Below are 22,316 nucleotides of genomic sequence, written 5' to 3' on the forward strand. Positions count from 1 at the left end.
AGATGCTAATATAGAACTGGGCAGAGGTAGTTATTCAGAAAAGCCATAAATGAATCCCTCTTGCTTCTTCTAGCATGAGGCTTGGCTGATGCAGCTCTGAGGTCAGAAATTTTGACATGTGGTTCGAAAGAATGAAAGTGGGATCAACATTTTACACTTCACAGAAACATAGGAACTTATATAGCAGAGCAGGGTAAAGGGTTTCTAAGTAAGGGGAAAGTAAGAGGGCATAATGGCATGTGGGACACAACTGCAAAGGCAGAGATTCGACCCATAGGACGTTTGGGGTACTGGCTGGCTAAAAAACACGGTGACCAAGAAATCACAGCCTCTTCCTGACAAAGCACTCCTCCAGACCACTTGTCTTGCACAGATGGCTTGTCTTTTAACTGTGCCCTGCCTCGGCTGTGTCAGGGCAGCTGGGCTGGGTTTCAGAATGAATCATCTGCTATCACAGCCAAAACAGGGACATTTTGTTGGGATGCAGAACAAACCATTAAAAACACAAAGCATCTGGTCACCTTTATTAAACGTATTAAGTGGAAAGGCAGCCATCCCATAGGTTGAAATGTACGTGTGCAGAGCTCTTAATTTTTTGGAAGCTAAGCAGATTCAAGTGTTAAAATAAAAAGGTACATTGTAGCTCAAAAAATAATACATTATTTATTAGCTTTGACATTTCCAAAAATTCAAATGCCAATGCTAAATATTGGTGAGCTTGCAGTTTTGGATAGAATTTCAAAGCCTTTTATATCTTCTTTATTTTAGATGAATATATTGGGTCAGACTCAACAACCAGATTTACACATACCTGGCTCTAAAAACAAATTACACTGGTGTAAAGATGTTATTGGGTATCAGTACAGATTGTATGTATGAGGTTTTGATACAACTGTGTTCACACTGGGATATTGCATTGTTTTAACTGTGGGACGAGGGCATTGTACTATTTTAACTGCAGATGCTGTTTGTAGATTTGTCTGAAGAGGTAGCTGAGAAATCGGAGTGACCCTCTATTATACCCACAACAGCCCAGTTCTTGGAGGCAGCCTACAGGACGATAAAAGTAGGATAACAGGAGCATAGGAGACACAACAAGGTCTTATTCCCCAAAATCACAGAGCAGGTCTAGGGCTCCTCCTCATATGCTCCAGCAGTAGAGTCCCCACTGCAGGCCTGTTGTAACCCCTGTGCTTACTGCACCTCACTTGTGAAGGGGGGTTAAGGGCTTGTATCCATTAATTAAAATGATTGCAGGGAACCATCGTTATAAACATGCTAATAGGGCACTTCCCCGAAGCTGGTAGTTTTTAAATATTTGAGGATTACCCCTTAGTACTCATGTGACGAATTGCCAGTGATGTTTTTCTGAAGAATGACTTTGAGAAGCCAGTCTGCTGCCATTTCATTTGTGGCAAGAAGGAATCTGATAAAAACACACAGGGACTACACAAAGATTACCCTTAAAAAGGAGACAGGGAGATTCTCGACTGGTAGAATTTGGATCCTTACTCCCACACACAAGTATTCACTCCTTGCAAAAAATTATTTGGATTCAATTATGGGGGTGGTGAGAAGGGTTATACAAACTTGCACCTCCCCCTCCTTCCAAATTCTGCTTTCAGATGCTCTCTTACAAGCCCACTGAAGTCTTTTTTGCTATAGGGATGTAAAAGAAACCAGGATTTGCCCTGTCCTCTCTTCTTTGTTTTTGGTTCATTGAATTTTATTCCTGTAATTCAATAAATGTGTTGAAGAAGGCCAGAGAATATGAATTAAATATGACAGGAGACCACAGGAATCCTGACCTTCTGTCTCACAAGGAAATCTTGAAACCAACCCCCTGCACATACCTATCAGCTTTCTAGCCACTGAAATCATTACAGATACTATTGAAATACAACTCGGTTCACCTTCTCCATTGCACAGCTAATTGCAACTTTCTTGAAAACAGTAGCTACCTAGACACCTCATCCTGTGATATGCCTTTGTTTCTTTATGGATGCTTTGTTTTCTTCCTTTGAAAAATGTGTTTAACTTCAAATGCTTTCATTCTGTCTATTGTGGCAAGGAGATACGTAGTTAAAACATTTCTCTGCCCAAGACACTGAGAAAACTTTAACACTTATCTGTGGAAAGTGCGGTCAGCCTTTACTTCAATGGACACTTAGGTCTATATTTCACATCTAGATGACAGAACTTATATTACTTTAAAGAGTTCATCTATTTATGCTGCTATTTTTTGAAGACCTGTCTACTTTTATTGAACCCTGCATGCTGGCAAGCAAAGCTAGCACTTCATCACCAAAATGAAAGAATTCATTTTGACATTTTTCTATTCCTTGACTATATTAGTAGATCCCATACAAGCTGATCCCTGAATTACACAGTACAGGAAAAGACGGAAACAACAGGAGAGATGAACTCTTACTACAAGATTTTTCAGCTTTTGGGATATCGCTTGGATTCCCTAAAACTTTCCAAGATGGATTTCAATTCTGTACATCTGTAATCATTTGCATCTTTTGTTGACATTGCATCAAAATTGCCTTTCAAATATATCCTTGTGTAAGTGTTCATGTATATAAATCCTCACTGAGCTCAGTGCGAATATGTGCACTTAAGGGTAGTGCACAGACCCCTTACTCTGGGTCTGTACATCCATAATTTTGTCTAATATGCCAGAATTTCTTAATATAATGCTTTCTCTACTGCAGGAATACAAATTGCTTCCAACATACATGCCAGCATATTGGACTAAAAGTCAGCACCTGTAACACACATAAACAATTGCTCAAACACTTAGTAAAAATAAGTATATATTATATTGCTATAAACCTACGCAAATGCATGGCAAATGTATAACAAATTTTGTAACAGATAATCTCTCAGTACAATCGCACACAGTCTCAGGCCAGTCATAGTCTGCCCCATGCCTACCCAGTGAGTAAAATGACCAATTTACCCTGCTATGAAATGAGGAAAACCATAATTTTGTTTTACCTATAGAGGTCATAGAGAACTTACAGACCCAGTCTGTTGAGTATTCCAGCCATGACTGGCTTCCTTCTGGCACATGCAATAGCTCTCGGTCCCTGAAGAAAACATACAGGAGAGAAAAAACAATCTTTCCATCTATATTAAAAAAAAAAAAAAAAGCCTGCTCTCCTGTCCTATACCTTTAAAATTCTCTGTGTTGTCTAAAAGAAAAAAAAAGGAGTAGCTAGAAAGGAGCACCTTATCTTATCTTCAGTTGAATTTTCCCTGAAGGTCCACAGTCCCAGGTAGGTCTGGTGGAATTTAAAGAATCAATGGCTGTAGGTGTTTTCTAAACACTCAAGGTGATAAATACAACTTTATCAGAATATTCCCTCTCTTCTACATATTTGCTTTCATCTTTATTCTAAATGTATCATCCTTCACCTGTTCAGAAGGAAGCAGGAAAAAAAGAATGAGACTTCTTTCTCTTATAAGCCCCTGTTTCAGTAGTGAAGTTATTTTATAAATTTCATAAAATTCTTAATGTAAAAAATGAACCGAAGGTTGGAGATAGTGGATCTGTTTTGGGGGCTTTAACTCATTTAAATGATCTGTTTCTCTTTGAGATAATTCCAAAAGTACTTCAGTGGAAGCTCATCTCTGAGCAACAGGGCACCTCATCAAAAGATTTAAAAAGAAAAGACGAGGGGAAAAATCTTCAATAGAGCCTGTGTCCTTTTATCCTTGATTTACTGAGCATATCAGTTACCCCCCTTTGTTAAGAACCCTTTTCATTTATAGGTATAGAATAAATTCAGCCATTTTATCAAGATGTTCTTGTTACCAATCACCAGTATAAATTTTACTTGCTGTAGGAGGGGAAAGGTTTTCTGGCACAGCAGTTGTCCAATTAACTGGAGTATTACAGGCAACAAAAATAGTTTCCCCAGTCTCATTTCATGAATTACCTAGATGCACAAATAAGATGCATTTTCTTCTCACAGCTTTCCTATTTTATTCATAATGCAATGTCTCAAAGCCAATGTGAATGGCTAGCAGTAGTGGAAGTGGGTGTGGAAAAAGGCATCCATACTGTGCAGGTGGGTTTGAGCATAGGTTGCAGCTTGGAGATAATTTATTATTAATTAATAGTAAAAACAAAACAAGTTTTCCTATAGGTAGTAGAACTAAAAAAGCCTTGTTTTCCACAGATCTATATCCTGAGCTCCCTGGCCTTTCCTACCCCACTGCAGTACCCTGGTCTCTCTGTCAGGTCCCCTGTGACATTTTAGCTAGCAAAGAGCGCTCAGATGGGCTCACACACATCAAATTTTCATAATCCCCTCCCTACATAATGAGGTTAAAGGTACCAAGCATCACGCTCCCTAAGAAGGATTAGGAGTTGCCTGAACAAAGACTGAATATTAAGGCATGACGTGGAAGGAATTGATGCCTGTGTTCTCGCCCTTTGAACTCTTTCCTATTTATTGGCTTTACCTTTGTTTCTCCTCAGTTATTCAGGAGTTCACAGTAGGCTTCATTTTAAGAAGCTTCAGGATATCCTTCTGTAGCCATGACTAGTTCCTCAGCCGCCCCTGAAGTACAGAAACATGGCAGGAAAGGAAAACCAACTCGGGAGGACCATCCCTGGTGACACAAGCAGCAATGCCAGAGGGAAAGTCACTGCTGGGGCACAAAGAGGGAGGTTTGATGCAGCTGCAGAAACAGCAAAAAGAGCTGGTAGTTTTGAAGTGTTCCGAACAGTTTTGAGAAGATCATTTTGTCAAAGTCAGCAAGAAGGAAATGCAGTCTCTTTGATAACGTGTCAGTGTGAGTTTTAAGTCTGAGCATAGCGTGAAATTATTTTTAAAAATGGGAGATGTAATTGTGCTCTGAAAAACCATGATAGGTCAAATTAAAAATGATATTTACATGGCGCTTGAAAAGTGGCTAAAGACAAAAGTGCTATTAACTGTGAAACAGTGACAATAACACAGCCAAGTCCTGGGTACTACCTACGGCTCTGTTCAAGAACCTCTCTCCTGGTTCTCATCTTTTAGGAATACATTGTCCTTAGAATGTGCATCTTGGTGGCTTCTAGATGGAGTCTGAAAGCTCACCTGCTAATTTTTTAAGCTTAGAAACAACTTTACAGTGGATTCGGAACAAATAGCAGATCTATAGCATACAATAAAAAACAATTCTGCTCCATACAACATAATTAGGGGTGAGCTGGAAATTTTTTCTAAAAATGAAAGAGCTCTCACTATCTAGTTGTACAGAAGTTTTATCTGTCAGCTGGGTTGCATGCTGAAAGGTCTTAGCGTAAAACAAAACATCGTGTGCCCTGTGTTTTGGTTGACTCCATATGTAAAGGTCCTGGTCACGTCAGATCCTGGTCAGATTCCTGGTCAGGAATCACTTGTTCCTATCAGGAGTTTTGCATATTCATAGACGAGAAGAAAACTGCATCCTGATCTACCTTGTCATTGATGACCTCTGAATTTTCCTACCATCTCTCTATACGTACAAAAGTATATATTTATGTGTATAAAATAGCCATACTTTTATTTTTTGTAGGCCATTGGGACTAACAACAGACTGTAGAGCTTTGCATCTCTAGGCTAGTAGTTCTGATCCAGGCGAGGTCAGTACAGACTGAAAACTATCTTCTTTTGGCTGTGCAGTGGCCTGCATGAAATGACTTTGGTCTCAATCCAGCTCCCCGTGGATGAGTATGCACATCACAAACCCCATTTCCATCAGCAGTGACTGGCAAATCTGCTGGCAGACTGAGCCATTTACCATTTTACCTTCACAAACCATTGCTTCAGGTCAAGCTTGGTGGCATGGCTGTGTGATCCATTTCAAAGGCCCCATAGGACTCTTCCTGGGGACAAACAGTGCAGGTACTTTGGGCTTTCAGAATGGCACCCTTCGTAAGCACTACATTCCAGCCAGATTGAGCATCTTTATTAAATGGCAGGTGCCTTTCCGGGAAGTCGATCCACTGAGATGGTCTTGCTGCATGTAGGCTGGGAAACAATGAACAGCACCACAGTGCAATGGAACGGGATGCAGGCTAAAACCAGTATTACACTAATGACTCACAAATGGATTCTTCTGGCTCTGCTGTGTTACAGGAAAATATATCCTACATGCAGATCCCAATAGGGAAGATCATTATGGGGAGACCACCCGTGTATTCCCAGGCTTTCAGGCTAAGCTGCTCCCCTATTGATTTTTATATCAATGAACCAGGTGCTTGCTGCCTATTAGGCTTGTTGGCATTCTCCCCCCAGAGCTCCTATTGACCAATTAGACATTTCTGCTGGCGTACTGGCAGCCACAGCATTTAGGAGCCTGACAGCGGTCATGTCAGCACCTGGCTGTATGAGCCGTAATGAAGGGGCTTCTCTCACTTCAGGGCATTTGTTGTTTGCTGAACTATTGTACCGGAGTATTTAACAAGGTCACTGGATGCACAAGACACAGTGGGTCTCCCTCAGTTGTGGAAACTGCATCCTTTTCTTTGAAATCAATGGATTTTTTCAAGATCATTTTATCAAGTAGCTCAGTTTTATTTTGCTTGCTCTCTCTCTTAGCAATGTACAAGCTCCAGAAATTGTCTGTGACAGCTCAAATTCTACTTTGTCAGCCCAAGTTTACCTGAACACAATTGCTAGCTTCAGTAGGATTGTCCCAGGTATACAAGAGTGGAATTTGTCTCAGTGACTGCCTCTACTAATGAGAACTGATTCAGTTACACACAGTGTCTATAATTTGATAAGAACTGTGAGCAGTCCCAGATATCTTCCTCTTTCTTCTTATATTTACTTTTACTTCTGGGCTCTGCTGCAGTTTTATGTACCTGAATAACTCCAAAGTTTTCCTAAGTGGGTCCAAAGGAACCAGCTTCATATAGAAACCCTGAATGCCTCTGTCTTTGTTACTAGTTGACATATTTCCTGTATTTTATCCTTAATTGGCAATGTGGCTGTGTCAAATTGCATTTCCGTTTCTGTAGCCTCATTCAGTATCACTGGAGCTCAATATCCTGTTCAGACTGAGTCATTTGAGCTGAATCTTGCAGAGGAATAAACTGCTTGCCAATAGCAGTGTCTCTTTTCATCTATTAAGCTTCTAAATGTACATATCCTTATCCACACTATCTGTGGATCAATGCATAGAAGTGTTGGTAGCTGATTCTCTTGGTAGTTCAAATTGCAAACAGACTTTATTACAGCCACCCAAGTCACTGGTTAATTCTTTATTTTATTTTCTGTCTAACTATACTGCCAAAGGAAGAGGGAGGTTTTATCCTTTATGATCAGACCCGTGTAAGTGGAAAATCCTGCTGTGTTTCTTATGCCAAAGAGCAACTGAACTTTTACCAGGTATTGGACTCTCTTGCTTTTGGTTTTTGGTTTTAGGAAATGTGTGAAAATTTGAAGAGGACATCTGTTATCTGCCTGTGAATGATTGCCAGGTTATTTACCAGCTTTTCAGAAGCTGCATCACAAACTCCATTAGCTTAAAGTTGACATGAAATGTTATTCATTTCATGCAATAAAGAGTATTTTCCACCTATGTACATAGATGGTTTCTTTTCTTTTTTTTGGCTTTGATCCTTTCAAGCGTGCATCACGCACCCCAGAACTGATGTCAACGGCAGGTGTAAGCATCGTGAGCCCCCTGTCTGCATGTTTTCCATCCTCAGAGCTTCTTCTGTGATTCAGTGCCCCTAGCAAGAGACTGGCTGAGGATACCTGCTGTGCACAGCACATTTAACTCCTCCTGGACTCAGTCCATCCACTCTGTGTGGACAAGAGGTCAGGCATGCACTGATGTACTGAACTTGTTGTCATCTTCTGCTACAGAAAGATGCAGGTCTCAGCTAGTGACCGCAGTGTGCATGCTAGGGAAGTTTGGATTTGTCACCACGCTTGGACATTATCCTTAACTGTAGAGCACAGCTGTAGAAGAATGCTAAAAGAAAGTTTGCAAACAGTGTAAAATTATTGGGATAGTCAAATATAAAGCTAATAGCAAATATGCAGAAAGGTTTTGTGTTACTGAACGACTGGGTAAGGTGAAAGTTGGTGCTCAGAAATGCAAAGTAATATACAAGGAGACAATAATGTTAAGTAAATACACAAAAGGTGAATTCTAATTTAATTCTTACCACTCAGGGACAGAGATCAGGCAATCGCAGTGGATAGTTTTCTGAAATACGCAAATGAGTGCTCATCACCAGTCAAAAACAAACAAACCAACCCAGAGCACCAGCTAGAGCAGTTGGAATGACCAGGAAAAGAACAAAACAGGGTAGAAAAACAATTTTTTGTGCTATTATATAAATCCATAATATATCTAAATCTTAAATTACTGCATGCAGTTTGGCTGATTGCTGCTTACAAAGGATATAATGGAAGTAGTGAATGGTGACAAAGATCATCTTTTATTTGGAATAGCTTCTATACAAAGAGTGACTCGATAAACTAGGACTCAGTTCAGAAAACAGATGGCTGAGGAGGGATGTGATAGAGATCTATGGAACTGAGGCTGGTGCATAGGACACGAACAAGGAATGATTATTTACTATTTCTAATAACACGGGAACAGGGGGCAACCAATTAAATGATTGCACAGCAGGTTTAAAGACAAAGATAGTGCTTTTCACAGAATGTGTAATTAAATTGTGAAATGGCTCCCATAAAATGAGAATAAGAGAGTGGGATGATTTTGCTTAGAAAAGGGGTCACCGAGGGTAGATATGTGAGAGGTCCCTTACATCATTGGAGAAGGGGAGAAGGAATGTATGTTTGCTATTTATCACAGTATAAGAAGTTTCCCAATTAAAAAACAGGCAGTGGATTGAAACAAACAAATAAACATAATTTTTCTCCTTTGTATTTATAATTAAACTGTGGATCTTCTTGCCAGAGGACGTCATAGAAGCTGAAAGTATAAATGATACCTTTTATTCCCTGTTTTTGCTAATGTCCTTCTTGCAGAGCTGTTCAGACTTGTCAGCCAGAGCGAAACTTATTAGTGCAAAAAAGTCAGGAGGCCACAGTTGTTCTACAAGGCAGATCTTGCACTGTGCCACTCAGCTCATGTGGACTGAGCAGGAACCATCTCCGGTTTCCAGACAAGGACACTCCCATAAACTAGCTGGGGCAGAATTAGCCAGGTGGGTTGCCTTCTTGTAGATACCTCGCCGAAGAGGACCAGATGAGCTTTTACTCTGCGCTAACAGGGCCTCTCCTAAACAGACAGGAAGACAGAAAATGGAGCATCCAGGTCTGTTTCCTCTCTCTTGATCTCACATAGCTTGTAACCATGCAGCTGCAGCTAGTGCAGAAGGGTGGTGTCTCAGAGCTCTCTGCATGCCTCCCAGGTTGGTTCTGGCACTGGTAGAGGCAGCATCAGGTTGGTGTTGTTCCTTTTCCTTTACCGTAGTGATGGCTACAATTCAGATTTTTCCATCTGAAAAAGCAGAAGAAAGCAGGGCTTTTTTTTTTGTCTTTAACAGTAGTATTCAAGGGCTGGCTTCTGTCCCACAGTTTGGGCACAAGTAGCTTGTTGAGTACATCATGAAGAGCACATCTTGTGTATACTTCTCAGGCATTTAAATGCTTTCCACTGACTTGAAATAATCCACATTATGTCTGGGTCATTTTACCTTTTGGGACATTTAATTGTGATATGGCCATGGTTTTTGGAGCATTGTAGAATAGCTGCTGATGAAAGTTGATGATAGGAGCAGCAATGAGCCCTGCAGACGTTTGACTCTCTATATTCTCTGCTGTAAGGATGGTGAGGCACTGGAACAGGCTGCCCAGAGAAGTTTTGGATGCCCCATCCCTGGAAGTGTTTAAGGCCAGGCTGGATGCAGCTTTGAGCAACCTGGGATAGTGGGTGGCGTCCCTGCCCATGGCACGGGATTGGAGCTAGATGGTCTTTAAGGCCCCTTCCAACCCAAACCATTCTGTGATTCTGTATAACTTCCCCAGAGTTAAGTTTAAAATACTCTGAGAGTTTGCTCCCTGCCACACCTGAATGAATCTGAAGTGGACCTATTCCAGATTTAAATTGCTTTAACAAAAAAGGAACTTGGTTACCCATCTGGCCCCATAATGTATATTAGTAACCCTCCTGATACAGATGTGATTGACCTGCCTTGATAATACATCTTCCCATTAACTAAATCTAAACCCAAGTATTAAAGATGTTTTCATTTCCACCTGAAATATCTGTTCCATAAACAATCTCCCCAGCTCAGCTGTGAACAGAATTAGGAGCTTGTTTTAGTACTGTGCCCTTACGTAGCCAGCTGCTGGGGCTGGCCAAGCTCTGCACACCCATCTGATTTAGCTGAACACTGGCCTCCACCGTGTTTTTTGAACCGTGCGTGGCTATGTTGCTTGTACTCCATTACAGGCTGCCCGGGGGAGGCTGTCCTCTCAGGTACGATGCACTGTCTCACCAGGAGAAATGTCCCGAGGAAATGATGTAGGAGTTGTTTTACCCAGTCTAAATCCAATCTCCTATTTTTGGAGAGGTCCCTCATGGATAAATGTGTTTTGTGATATTTTATTAGGTGAAAAGTGCTGACTGTATAAAAAAAATCTTGTTCAGAGGTTGATGATCATCTTTTTTACTCTCCATACTACTTTCCTTGTGAACACATTTAATTATATGAGGCTGTATTCATTGCCTCGCTGCCATTAAAGTGCTCTGCAGTTAAGGTCTAAATACTAAACCAGGCAGATATTCAAGTGTTGTAAAGTTAGTCTAGATTTTTTTGCCAGCAACAGTGCTACACTGATTTACAGTGTGGGGGGTCTTGCGTGCTCTCTTTATTGAAGTCTCTTTCTTTTTTTTAATGCCCGTATTTAGGTGGCTTGAACAGTAAGGATGGATTATTTTAATTGCAGATAACTGACTGATATTGAGAATATTTTTAGTGCAAACTAGAAAACTATTCCCTTGTGGTGAGGGGGTTTGTAGTGCTCACTGACAGAAATCCAACTCAAGCTTGCTGTTTAGTATGAAAAATCAAATTTTTTTAACGAAAATTTTATTTGTATTTGTTTTCACTTCACATGGAGACAAAAAAAAACACCACCTCACGAAACTAGAATTTGCTGCCTTTATTCGTACAGAGTACTGCTCCATTACAGCAGCTTTGTGCCACGACTACCTGTGTGGGAACTTGTGCTCCCCTCTCAGCCTGTGCAGCCCAACAAAGGCTTTGGCTACAGCCGGTAAAATGAAACCAGCGCTTTCTATTCAGAGCTGGTGGATTTGTGCATGTGCACATATAAGCTCTCTGTGTATTTTATAACAAGATCAAAAATACATTATATTTCATTTATTTATTTATTAAATAATATTGGATAAAGCCTTTATAATACTTTGAAAGGTTATGCGATACAACATTCAGGACTGTGAAGGGTTGTGTCTTTGGATGAGTCATGGGCTTGTGACTTAAGAAGTGACATAAAATGTCACTTTTTAAACATAAGAAAGCTCTTTCCTGTCCTTTCTACCTCACTCCATCTTCTTCCATATAAAGGGCGAAGGGAAAAGGAGACTGAATAAGGTCATCAGTGGTTTCATTGTGCCATTTTAGATGTGTATCAGACTCTAGCACAGCTACATCATACCATGTTACGAAATGGGTAAAGGAACAGTTGTCAGTTCTTAGTAACACTGATTACCTGCAGACTGAAAGCCTGGCTTGTACAGGGCACAAGATCCTTCCCCAAACTTTTTTCTGCATTATATCATTAGCACCAATAATAGCATCTGCAGGGAGTAATTAGTAACACCCAGAGGGGAAAGGAATTCAGCCAGAGGACATCATTATGTCTAGGAAACTAAAGATGCTGTATTGTAAGGTCATGAATAAATTGCTTGAGTTGAGGGTAAAGGAGATGACCAGAAAAAGTACAAAGTTTCCTACTGCTGCTAATATGCTTATGAAGAGCACGTTAATTTCCACTGGAACACCATTAGGGAAATTAGTTTGTTCTGCCAGTTTGTGCTGCTGGATACCATATGTTTACCTTGAGGGAATGTTTGTGGAGAACCACTTTGGGTTAATTGTAAATTTTACAATTAAATAAGTAAATATACAGAACTGTGTCTGTGATCTGCATCAGTGCCCAGACACCGTGTACCGGCACACTGGTGTGCCGCATTCAGTATGTACACATAAATATGTACTTTTATGTACTAAGTCCATACCAATCACCTTATCTGGACACGCAGACATTAGGTACAAACAGCACTTGCACTTTTTCTTTCTCATCTGCTTATCGCTACATACATATGGCCCTGCACCATGCCCTTCTTTCCATTTCAAGCCTGCGCTGAGCACTCAGCTTGCCCTGCTGCTGGTGACAGGTGCTGCACCTCCAATTCACGGGGCACAAAGAAAGGCAACGAGAGGGAGAGAGGGGAGATCAGATACCACGTTAAATATCTAAGGTCAGTTGGAGTCCCATTACAGATTACCAGCGGTTCAAATACGTTGCCTTTCACTGCTGTCAGCCCCCCCTAACAATCTGTGCGGGAACAGGGGACGTGCAGCACCTCAACAGGTTCAACCTCAAGAACACTCGAACCAACCCGTCACCGAGGTCTTTATCATGCAAACTTGATGCCAACTTCAATAACAGCCCTGTTAGTCTTCTGCATTGCAGAGGCCTTGAAAAATTGATTTTCTGTTTTGCCACTGACTTCAGTGGAACCAGCCTTTAGCACTCCAAGGAAAATATATTCCTGTAGGTTGTAGTTACTTCTGAAATTCTTAATTTAATGTCCTTGAATAGTCAAACTTTCAGAGAGACCAGGCATGGCTGCAGACTTTGCTGGGTGTTGGTGACCGCTGCTGGGTTATTAACTCCTCTTACAGTCTGGGATTGCATTTTTTTTTCCTTATAAACTGTATTTCAGTGATTTAAACATCTGATCCAAAACATATAGGAGTAAATAAAAGTCTTTTTATTGAATGCAGAAAGAGGATTTTAAAGGAAGGTGGCCCTTGTTTACAGCAGGAATGTATTTTTAACAGAAACAAGCAATCTAATACTTACTGTTAGGGCAACATTAATCCAGGGAAAACACTTTGTGAAGTGGCCAGAGCTTGTTAACACAGTTAACACCTAAGGCAGCGGTGTGTCTTTAAGCTCCACTAATATTGTACAATAATAATTTTTGAGGAAGAAAATCTTCACCTCTGCCTGAACAGAAACAAGACGTATTATTGACTGCCATCCGGCAAGACGTATGCTCTGGCCCTCATGAGTCTATTAATATTTGATGCTGATGGATGTGAGCTGGCAGCCGGAGTTATTAATGGCGTTTGGTTCCTTGGGCCTAACCCTCAATACATAGGGGAGAATTAACAATAACAAGAATTGTGTGCCGAAACCTCTTCTGATACTAGAAGGGTCTGTCATTTAGTTTCAGCACCAATTTGTTAATATTTCTGAAGTAATTAACGCTATGAAAGGTCATATAGGTGGTGGTAGTTACATTATTGGCACCGTTCATTTTGATTTAAAGCTGAATTTTAGGGTCCCTGGGACCACAGATACCCACCTGGATCTTTGCTATACGGGGATAATCCTATCAGATACAAATTTCAAACAAGAAAGGGCTCACTTCTTTCAGCTTCTGAGCAGCTGTGCTGAGATGTGGGACACCCTGTCTTTGGTTGTACTGAGATGCCATCTCATGGATTTGGGCCCAGGAATGCAAAAAAGAGGGCAGGAGCATGCTGCTTTACGCGAGGAGCGGGACATTTACTGCAACTGGCCCTGATCCAACACCTAGTAAAGAGAGTTTTTCGAAAAATTAGGTTTAGAGTCAGACTTGACCCCTGAAATCAGAAGGTAATACATGGGGTAGACATCAGGGATATGTTTTGATGAACTGGACATTCTAAGGGAAAATGTTGAAAGAAATGAAGCACTTCTGAAAGTCTGTGGTGTCCATATGGATCACTCTGACATGGAAAATAGAGATGTAAAATACCAAGTTATTTATAGCTAGATTTCTTAATATAGCTTTAACATTTTCAGGGTTATATGTTTGATTGAATTAGCTACTCCTTCCTATCATGTATACCACATCCAGACATTTCACTATTCTCATTAACCTCCTGATCTTAATAGAAAAAAAAGAATAATCAACATAAGAAGCACAGCTGTTGATTAATTTTACTAAATAGGATAGAAATATAGAGTACCATATTGCAAGATTGAAGATTCAATGCACAACATTTAAAATCAGTTTAATAGAATATATAACTCATTAACAACTGGATAGACATATACTGCAGCATTATTCACTTGGGCAGGTGGTGAGAGGGAGGTGGAATTTACATATTTTTAACAGTACCTGAATGCATTTAATTTCATAGGTCATTCTCCCCAGTCAAGTTCAAAATGTTAATAATGGGGTGTGCATTTATAATTAATAAAATCTTAGAGCCAGTGCTATAGTTCAAGTGCATTTTCCTCTTATGTAATTAAGAAGTTAAGGATATTTGGCAGTTGTCACTCTGAGAGTTCTGAAGGTCTCGCTTGTCAAGCCCAGAGACAGAAATCTCATTAAGCCAGTTAGTTTCTCTGGTAAGGTTTGTTGCAAGGTAAGGGCATATACGGTGTACATCCAAAATGACTAACCTGCGAGTCCACAAAATAGAGTCTATTGCAGTAAATGTCAAAACTCAAAGGCATTTTGAATGAGGAAGAAACATCCTGATGCTTAGCTTGTATATGGCACCTTTTCTTTGACGTACCCAAATTATTCTGTCTGTCTGACTGCCCTCTGTGCAGAGTAGGTGTACAGAAAAGGAGTGAATCTGCACCAGCTTGTCATGCACGTGGCCAGGGCAAACCTTGCATCACACGAGCCAACTCACAGTCACGGAGCCAGCTGAAGAGCTGGAAATCCCGGTTCTCCTTCTGCCCGTGGCCCAGATGCTGTCATAGTTCATCAGGTTCCCAAGGGAATATGTTAGCTCCACATCACTCTGTTCTTCTTTCCTTTTCAAAGGAATTTTCCTTTACTTCTAGATCACCAGTTCAAATCCAGGTAAGGTCAGTTGTCATAGAAATTACAGCAGTACCAGCACTCCTGCGCTGTACTTGAAATGAGTTGGGAGTTTCGTTCACACAAGATACAGCTTTCTAGGTGGCACTAATTGGCTGTCTAATTGTCACACACAGGAGAAAGGCAGACGATTGATTAGGCGTGGAGACTGAATGCCCCTCTGCCATCCCGCTCAGCTGTGGGTTCCTGTAGCTCATTCTGTAGGCATGCTGGCAGGGTAATGAGGGGCAGCGTGCTTGGATTTTCTGGCTGTCAAGACAGCACCTTTTACAGCCAGGCCTTTTCAGAGGAACTTGTTTTACTCCACCAAGGTCAAAGATAGCATCTTTTGCAAACACTACTTTCACTCAAAAGTCAGGGGCTTGTAGGATTTACTTCTGAATGGTACCTATCTTAACCATTTCTCCCCCCTAAACCAAAGTTTTTACTATAAAATAGGAAGAGTCCTACTGGTGCTAGGCAGAACAACAGGCATATGAGGGTTTATGGTGCTCAAAATCTGGTCATATTTCCTTTTACTGTCTCAGTGTCTGGTACTGTGATATACAGGCTCCTGGAGGTACTTGCCATGGCATAGGGAAGCTGACATTTTGTGCATTTATCTCCTGATAAATGGATGCTCCTATCACACAGTGAAGCCTCTCACCTGCAAAAATACATTTTGACCAATATCTTTTCCCTTGAGCTATGATATAGGTCACACTGTGCAATGTAGTTACTATTTAACTTTGGAGTAGGATAGCTTTCCCTGACATAGGATTAAATTATTACAGTTTGACTCACTGAAGAAGTAAATTTAGGAGCTAATTTGTGATGTGAAAGTCAAGACTACACATAGAAGAAAACGGAGTAAAAATACCGTATATATGCTAACATATGTTGACCAGACTGTGGAACTTACTGTATAGGTTTAAAGGGATTGTGCTCGCATTTTATCTCCCTTATTGCATCCCATGAACAACAGTAGTAAAGAAAAGTGCCTTTCAGCCACGCAAGCCAATCAGTGCATACAGTGTGCCATAATTTACTGTTGAAGTATTGTATAGTTCTGTAATATACAAGTATTTTCCCTCCTCTTCCTAGCTTTCCCAACACCTAAAGGACAGCATCAGGAAATAGGACAGAGACTGTCTGTTTCTGTGTTTTGCTCTCTGTGCCTCCTCTCTCTGTTGTACACATCACTCCTTGTTCGGCATTCTTCCCAAAGTCACCATCTCATGCAAATTAACTGAAAACAAATGCAGGTACCAGCTATGCATCAAGAAGGTCTAATGCACCTGCCATGCAGTTTTCCTCTCTGCCAGTCTGTGGAAGATGAGCACGCAGGATATCCTTTAGCTTTTTAACAACCGTGTTCTTAGAATATATTTTCCAAGAAATGCAGAGCAATCTTTGCACAGTTTCAGACTGTATATTTTGTGATTAGTGTTTCGTAAGTGATGTTTTGCTTAATGATCTAACATCTGTTCTAGGAGGTTTGTTTTTGTAACTTACACACCTCCTGCTGAATGAACGCCAGAAACTTGTCCCTTTCCTCCAAGTCAATCAAAGCACTAATTGCATCATAATCACGGGAAGCAGCAGTGACTGCTCGAGAGCTGAAGACTCAGCAATCAACTCATAACACTCTGCTCACTGTTTCGAAGGAGAAAGCCTCCCTGTGCAGAGATGGGAATTTCCTGCAATTCAGATTTCTTTAGCTGACTCTGTCTTTTTTTTTTTGGTTTGCAGGGAGATGACTGCACCATTACCTGCATGGCAGGAACCTATGGTACCAATTGCTCATCAGTTTGTAATTGCAAAAATGATGGCGCGTGTTCCCCCGTGGATGGTCTATGCATTTGCAAAGAAGGTAAACAAAATTCAGGTTTAACAGTCGTCTACAATTTGGCATCAAGGCTTCTCCCCTTTTAACATGGCACAGCTGTGCAGTCAGTAACTCCACTATCTATTTGTGCCTGTTGGTAATTCAACGGTCTGCCCAAGTATCAAAACTCAACAGGGGCTTGACTGTATGTTTTGTCTCTGCCCTGAACAGGGGCCAGACTTAACCACTGTGCTGCAAGAATAGACCCCGGAACGAAGTGTGCTTGCAGAGCCACAGCTCCATTCTAAAAGAAATATGAAACAAACCCCAAACTGGGCTTTTTGGGTGTTTTGGTTTTTTTGTTTGTTTGTTTTTCCTTTTTCTATCCCTTTAATACCCCATTTCTCCAGGACTCAACAGCCCCAGTTCTCCCTTCCATGCCTGGAGTAACACAACTGGGCAAAGGAGCAGAGGCAGCCTCCTGCTCGTCCTTCCTTTAGCCCGTTGCGCTGTCAGTGGGGTGAGCCTGTCTTGTTGTCATCCTCTGGTGACAACTTCCACCGTGACAACTCAGCCATGTGCAGCTGTCCTCTGTCTCCTGAGTCAGCATGGGGCTGGAGGATGTAGCTGTCCCTTGTCTGGAAAACAAGAAGTCTTTTGCCTGCCCTGGAGACTGTGTACACGACTCACCTATTTTTGTCCTTCATATATGTCCAGAATTCCCATATGTGCTTGGTTGTAAGCATAACTCATGTACCCAGTAATCACTTGAGAAATCTTGTGCACTCCATAACGTGATGTTTCTTATGTTCCCTGTGTAGTGGTGCTTTCCCCCAGAATACCAACATGAGTTATCCCTATATGGCATGCATAAGCCCTAAAACAGAAGTGAGGCAAATAACAATAAAATCTGGCATTTCAAACATGAATTAATGAATCACTGTAGAACCCCATTTAATGAGGGTGTATAAACCGTGAGTTACTGCTCAACTCCATTACATACAGCTGCAGCGTAATGAAAGCCATTGTGCAGCTGGTAGTTAAGATTTGAGCCTTAATGGTTAGAAATGATGGCCTTTTTTTTTTTTTGTGTGTGTGTGTGTGTAATAGCTTCTTTATATTAAAGATCCTTCTCAAAAAATACGAGGTAAGAAACAGGCGGCATCAAATAGCAAGTGTCTTACATTCAGCAGATCTTCAGCAGACGTTGCTGCACTCTCTTGCTGTCTGAGCAGTTCCCAGAGAGGCATCCGACACCTTAATGTGGCAAACAGCCAACACAGTGACACCTATACCACCCTTCTCCACCTATAGATGCTGACAGAGGAAGATGGTAGTTCATAATTAAAGGGCCAATCTTTGACCCCAAGATTGGTGTCTTTATTTACACCAAGATCAGGACGAAAATGGTTCTAGAATCGAAGAGCTGCAGTTTGCATGCTGCCTTTCTTGCTGTCTCCACCTTGCTGTGCTGTGCAAGAAAAGGGCAGACCATTAGATCTGTCTAGAAAACATGCACGACACACCTTTGCAGGATGTTTTAACTCTCCTGAGGTAAATATTACAACAGATAGCTGTAGTCCTGCATTATTTTTTTCTGTGAAAACATCCCAAATATGGTTTCTTTCGTATTTTTCTTCAGGGTGGCAAGGAATGGATTGCTCAATTCCATGTTCAAGTGGAAGCTGGGGTCTTAACTGTAACCAGACATGCTATTGCACAAATGGAGCTGCCTGCAGGCCAGCTGATGGCTTTTGTCTCTGCTCACCTGGATGGCAAGGGGAGTACTGTGACCAGCCCTGTCCCGTAAGTATGACTGGGATGGTCTTGCATCCCCTTTTAAAGCATAGCCAGCATAGCTCCTCTAAACATACAGTAGGACGGTATCTCATTTTGTCCATGGATACCTGAAGGAAATCATGTATAAAAAACAGATTGGGGTTCTAGCAATCAAGTATATGTTTTCTGTTTTGCACTATATTTTATCAGAGCTATTGCAATGCTATCTGCATTTTCTTGAGCATCATTTTTTAAAGTGATTCCTCATTTGGTTCTATATAGAAATGTTAGGCACTGAGTTATTTCTATCTTCTCTGTATGTTAATTTTAAAAATGCGACTCAGCATTAAGAGGGACATGATAGATGATTTTGCACATTTTCGGACAAAAAACTGATTACTGAGAGACTTTTTTATTTATATTTTTGGAAGGATGGAACATATGGTCTTAATTGCAGTGAACGTTGTGATTGTAGTCATGCAGATGGGTGCGATCCTGTCACCGGTTACTGCTGCTGTCTTGCTGGCTGGACAGGTAAAATTAGGAATTAACTATGTAAAACTTGGGATTTGTTTGTTTGTTTGTTTGTTTGTCTTTTGCTATTGCATCAGTTATAGCACCGGACTTTTGACTGCAAACTTTCAGATAATAGATTGAGACAAGATCAGCTGAACTTGCCCACATTTAAATCACTCATGCTGGTGACAAAAATTGGCATTCATTAAATTTGTATTCAAATTGGTTGAAGATAGCTCCAAACCTGCAGCCAGATGTTAGCCTTCTGTGAAAAGAATCCTCAGGAGGGATGCAGATCATCTGGTAATCCTGCAGCATTTTTCTCCTTGAATGGCCCTTTCCATGGTGGTGCAGCTGTGCTACAGTGAATCCTCTGGCCATCATACACGGGGATGCAGGTACGTGTCTTCTGGATGCTGGGAGTCATTACAGCTGCTCCATCACACAAAACCAGGTTTGTCACAAACTGTTGTCTTTATGCTCTTCCATTTTCCCATGCTTCTTATCACACAGAAGGATGGTTATGGAGAGCAGATTAGTGCTGGTTTGACGAAGAGCTGTCATGGTTACACAGATGCAGAGAGAAATATTCAGTGAAGTCTGAAAGTCCAGGCTGGAGATCTCAGTACAATCAGACCTGTACTTGACTCCATACTGATATGTCTTTTTGCCAGCTTTTGACAGCTAACATAGCAGCACTGGAGGACGAGTTATTGACCCAACCAGTATTTCACACTTAGCTGCCTAAAATACTGGTTAATCTCCCTCAGCTCTCTGTAGAGGCCCTGGAGGGAAATTAGCTTATATTCTCGCCTATATCTGCAGAGCCACCAGCAGCACTGACAATCAAAATGCATTGGTATTAACAGCAATTCATTTGGAAAATGTAATTGTTTTTCAAACTAGTACAAGTTGAAAGATGTGCGTAGCAAGGCACGCTGATCAGGCAGCCGACATTGGGGATACTATTACCTTAACTCTTTATTTATGCCTTAAAATAATGCATGCCTTGTATTTCTAATGGAGAGAACATACCACTGCAGCCCAGCTCTTAAAAGCATGAAGCAAAAGCAATGAAATTATATCTTATACTTTATGGAAAACATCTTTTTAGAATTAAATAAAATGCAAAAATAAGAATTTATACACACATTACTTACATCGGAGTTACTTTACAAAGGTATTGGGCATGCATCCCTGAGAAGTGTTTTTTTCCCACATGAGAATCCATTTCATAAGCTCACTACTACCCACTCCGGCTTGTGTTCTTCACTCACTGGACTGCATTCATCACTCTTCGAGTCTCTTTACCATCAATATATCCATCCATCAAGCTTTAAAACTCTACTGTGCATTATTGATGCCCATCAGAAGAACAGTTGATAGGTTTTCCTGTAGTCATTGTGAGTTTTTTTCAAGGGACAAAATGGTTTTTAAAAGTACAGTAAATTAATATATATATATATATTTACTCTAAAGGTTTGTTACACATCTTTCTGTATATACCATTTCAGAGGAAAGTGCAGAAAATGCACTTTACAGACTGAAGGTGTAGCTTTTTCTCAAAGGCATTTGAAGCAAATACTTCATACTTTCACAAGCACGTGCACGTCTGTAAATGTACATCACATGCAGATACAAATTACTCCAACTAAAAGTAAGAACAATTTCTGTGGTATCTCCCTCTTTTTAATTTCTGTATTGGGTGAGGTAAATGTATAGTAACTTGCAGGACACTTAGTACAAATTAAGCTCTTTGTTCTTCAATATGTCTCTGCAGTTCTGGAGCTCCCTTCTTCAGGATCACATTTCTGGGAGAAAAATATTATATGAGTATTTGAGACCAGGCTTCAGTTGAGATGTTGACAGGACCATGTAAGGTGTGCACTGGAAATACTGATAGGCAGACAGAGCCAACATGTGTTTTGTCAATTCTGCTCTCAATGTTTTTTCCACTTGGCTTAGCACCAGACACAAGGATAAATTCTGCTCATACTAGTTTGAAAGTATGTAATTTAAGAAACTCTTCAGCTAGATAATTATATTTTCATATTAAGGAGTATGGCATCGGTAAAAGATTAATCTTATCTCTAGTTGTTGTGAATTGGGCCATGATGTGTATTGCAGTGCATTTTATAAATATGATGTGATAAATAATTCAGGCTTAAATTTGTGCTTTCTGAGTTTGGTACTAATTAGGCATGGCCTGAAAAAGATCAGAAAAGTTCAGGATTGTGGAACATCTGAAGGTTTTCCTACCCACTCACACTAGACAGAGAATACACGAGGTTTTCTGATCCTAACAGGCACAAAACTTCATCTGAAACAGCATATTCTGTATGTTCATCCCACATGTGGGACTCCCCGCCTTGATGTCAGTGTTCTGTGTATAGATCAAGGGGAAGATTGAGCCCATTTTCTTTAAAGTAGTTTTCAAGATGTTACTGATATAAACCTTCAGAAACTGATAGACGGCAGGAGCATGGAGGAAGACTGGGAAAAGAAGAAAAAAGGTAAGGAAAGAGTAGCATACAATATAAGTTAATAGCAGTCTACCATCCTTTTATTATGTTGTGACTGCCACCCATCAAGAGTCTGTTATTCAGGGCTATGCTCTCCCACCTTTCCATGTGTACCAGCTGAGAAAAGGTAATTTTCAGGAGCAGAGCATACTTGACAGAGGGAAAGATGATGAAGAGAATCCCACGTATCAGTCAGGAGATTACAAAGCTGTACAGACCAGCTGTATGCATGAATAAGCACACTGGCAACAAGCTGCTTAGACATGCATATACGGTTTCCATTAAGTTCAGTGGGGAATTGCACGTGTGCAGCCAAAGGCAGAAGTTAGACCCTGAGACAGATCAGATCTGAAGATGATTGCACCCTGTTGTTATAGCTGAAAATTACCCAACCAGGTACACAGGCACATTGTGTCGCCAGCAGCTTTGTAGATAGCAGGAAAACGGTAACCTTTTTACTTAAAAGACCAAAGCCACATTGGCAAAAGGCTCTCATGTGGTACAAGTACAGTGAGACTTGTGCAAGTGTGGGCCGAAATCGGATCTGACCTGCTGACACGATGTGGAGCTGGCTTTGA

At 40.8% G+C, this 22,316-nt stretch overlaps 1 protein-coding gene across 20 annotated transcripts in view; it reads left to right on the forward strand.

The window, feature by feature from the left end:
- The window catches only part of MEGF11 (multiple EGF like domains 11), a 286,896-nt gene that overhangs the window by 211,438 nt on the left and 53,142 nt on the right, over nucleotides 1-22,316 (forward strand). For all 20 annotated transcript variants that reach the window (XR_014588867.1, XR_014588868.1, XM_083851208.1 and 17 more), the window contains 3 exons: nucleotides 16,846-16,966; nucleotides 18,564-18,727; nucleotides 19,132-19,234. Coding sequence is in view for 18 of the 20 variants with exons in the window: in XM_083851208.1 (XP_083707334.1) it covers nucleotides 16,846-16,966; nucleotides 18,564-18,727; nucleotides 19,132-19,234 (388 nt within the window). In the remaining 2 variants the exon portion in view is untranslated. The remainder of the gene's footprint in view (nucleotides 1-16,845; nucleotides 16,967-18,563; nucleotides 18,728-19,131; nucleotides 19,235-22,316) is intronic.

Source organism: Anser anser (assembly GCF_964211835.1).
Source record: "Anser anser genome assembly, chromosome: 10".
Lineage (NCBI taxonomy): Eukaryota > Metazoa > Chordata > Aves > Anseriformes > Anatidae > Anser > Anser anser.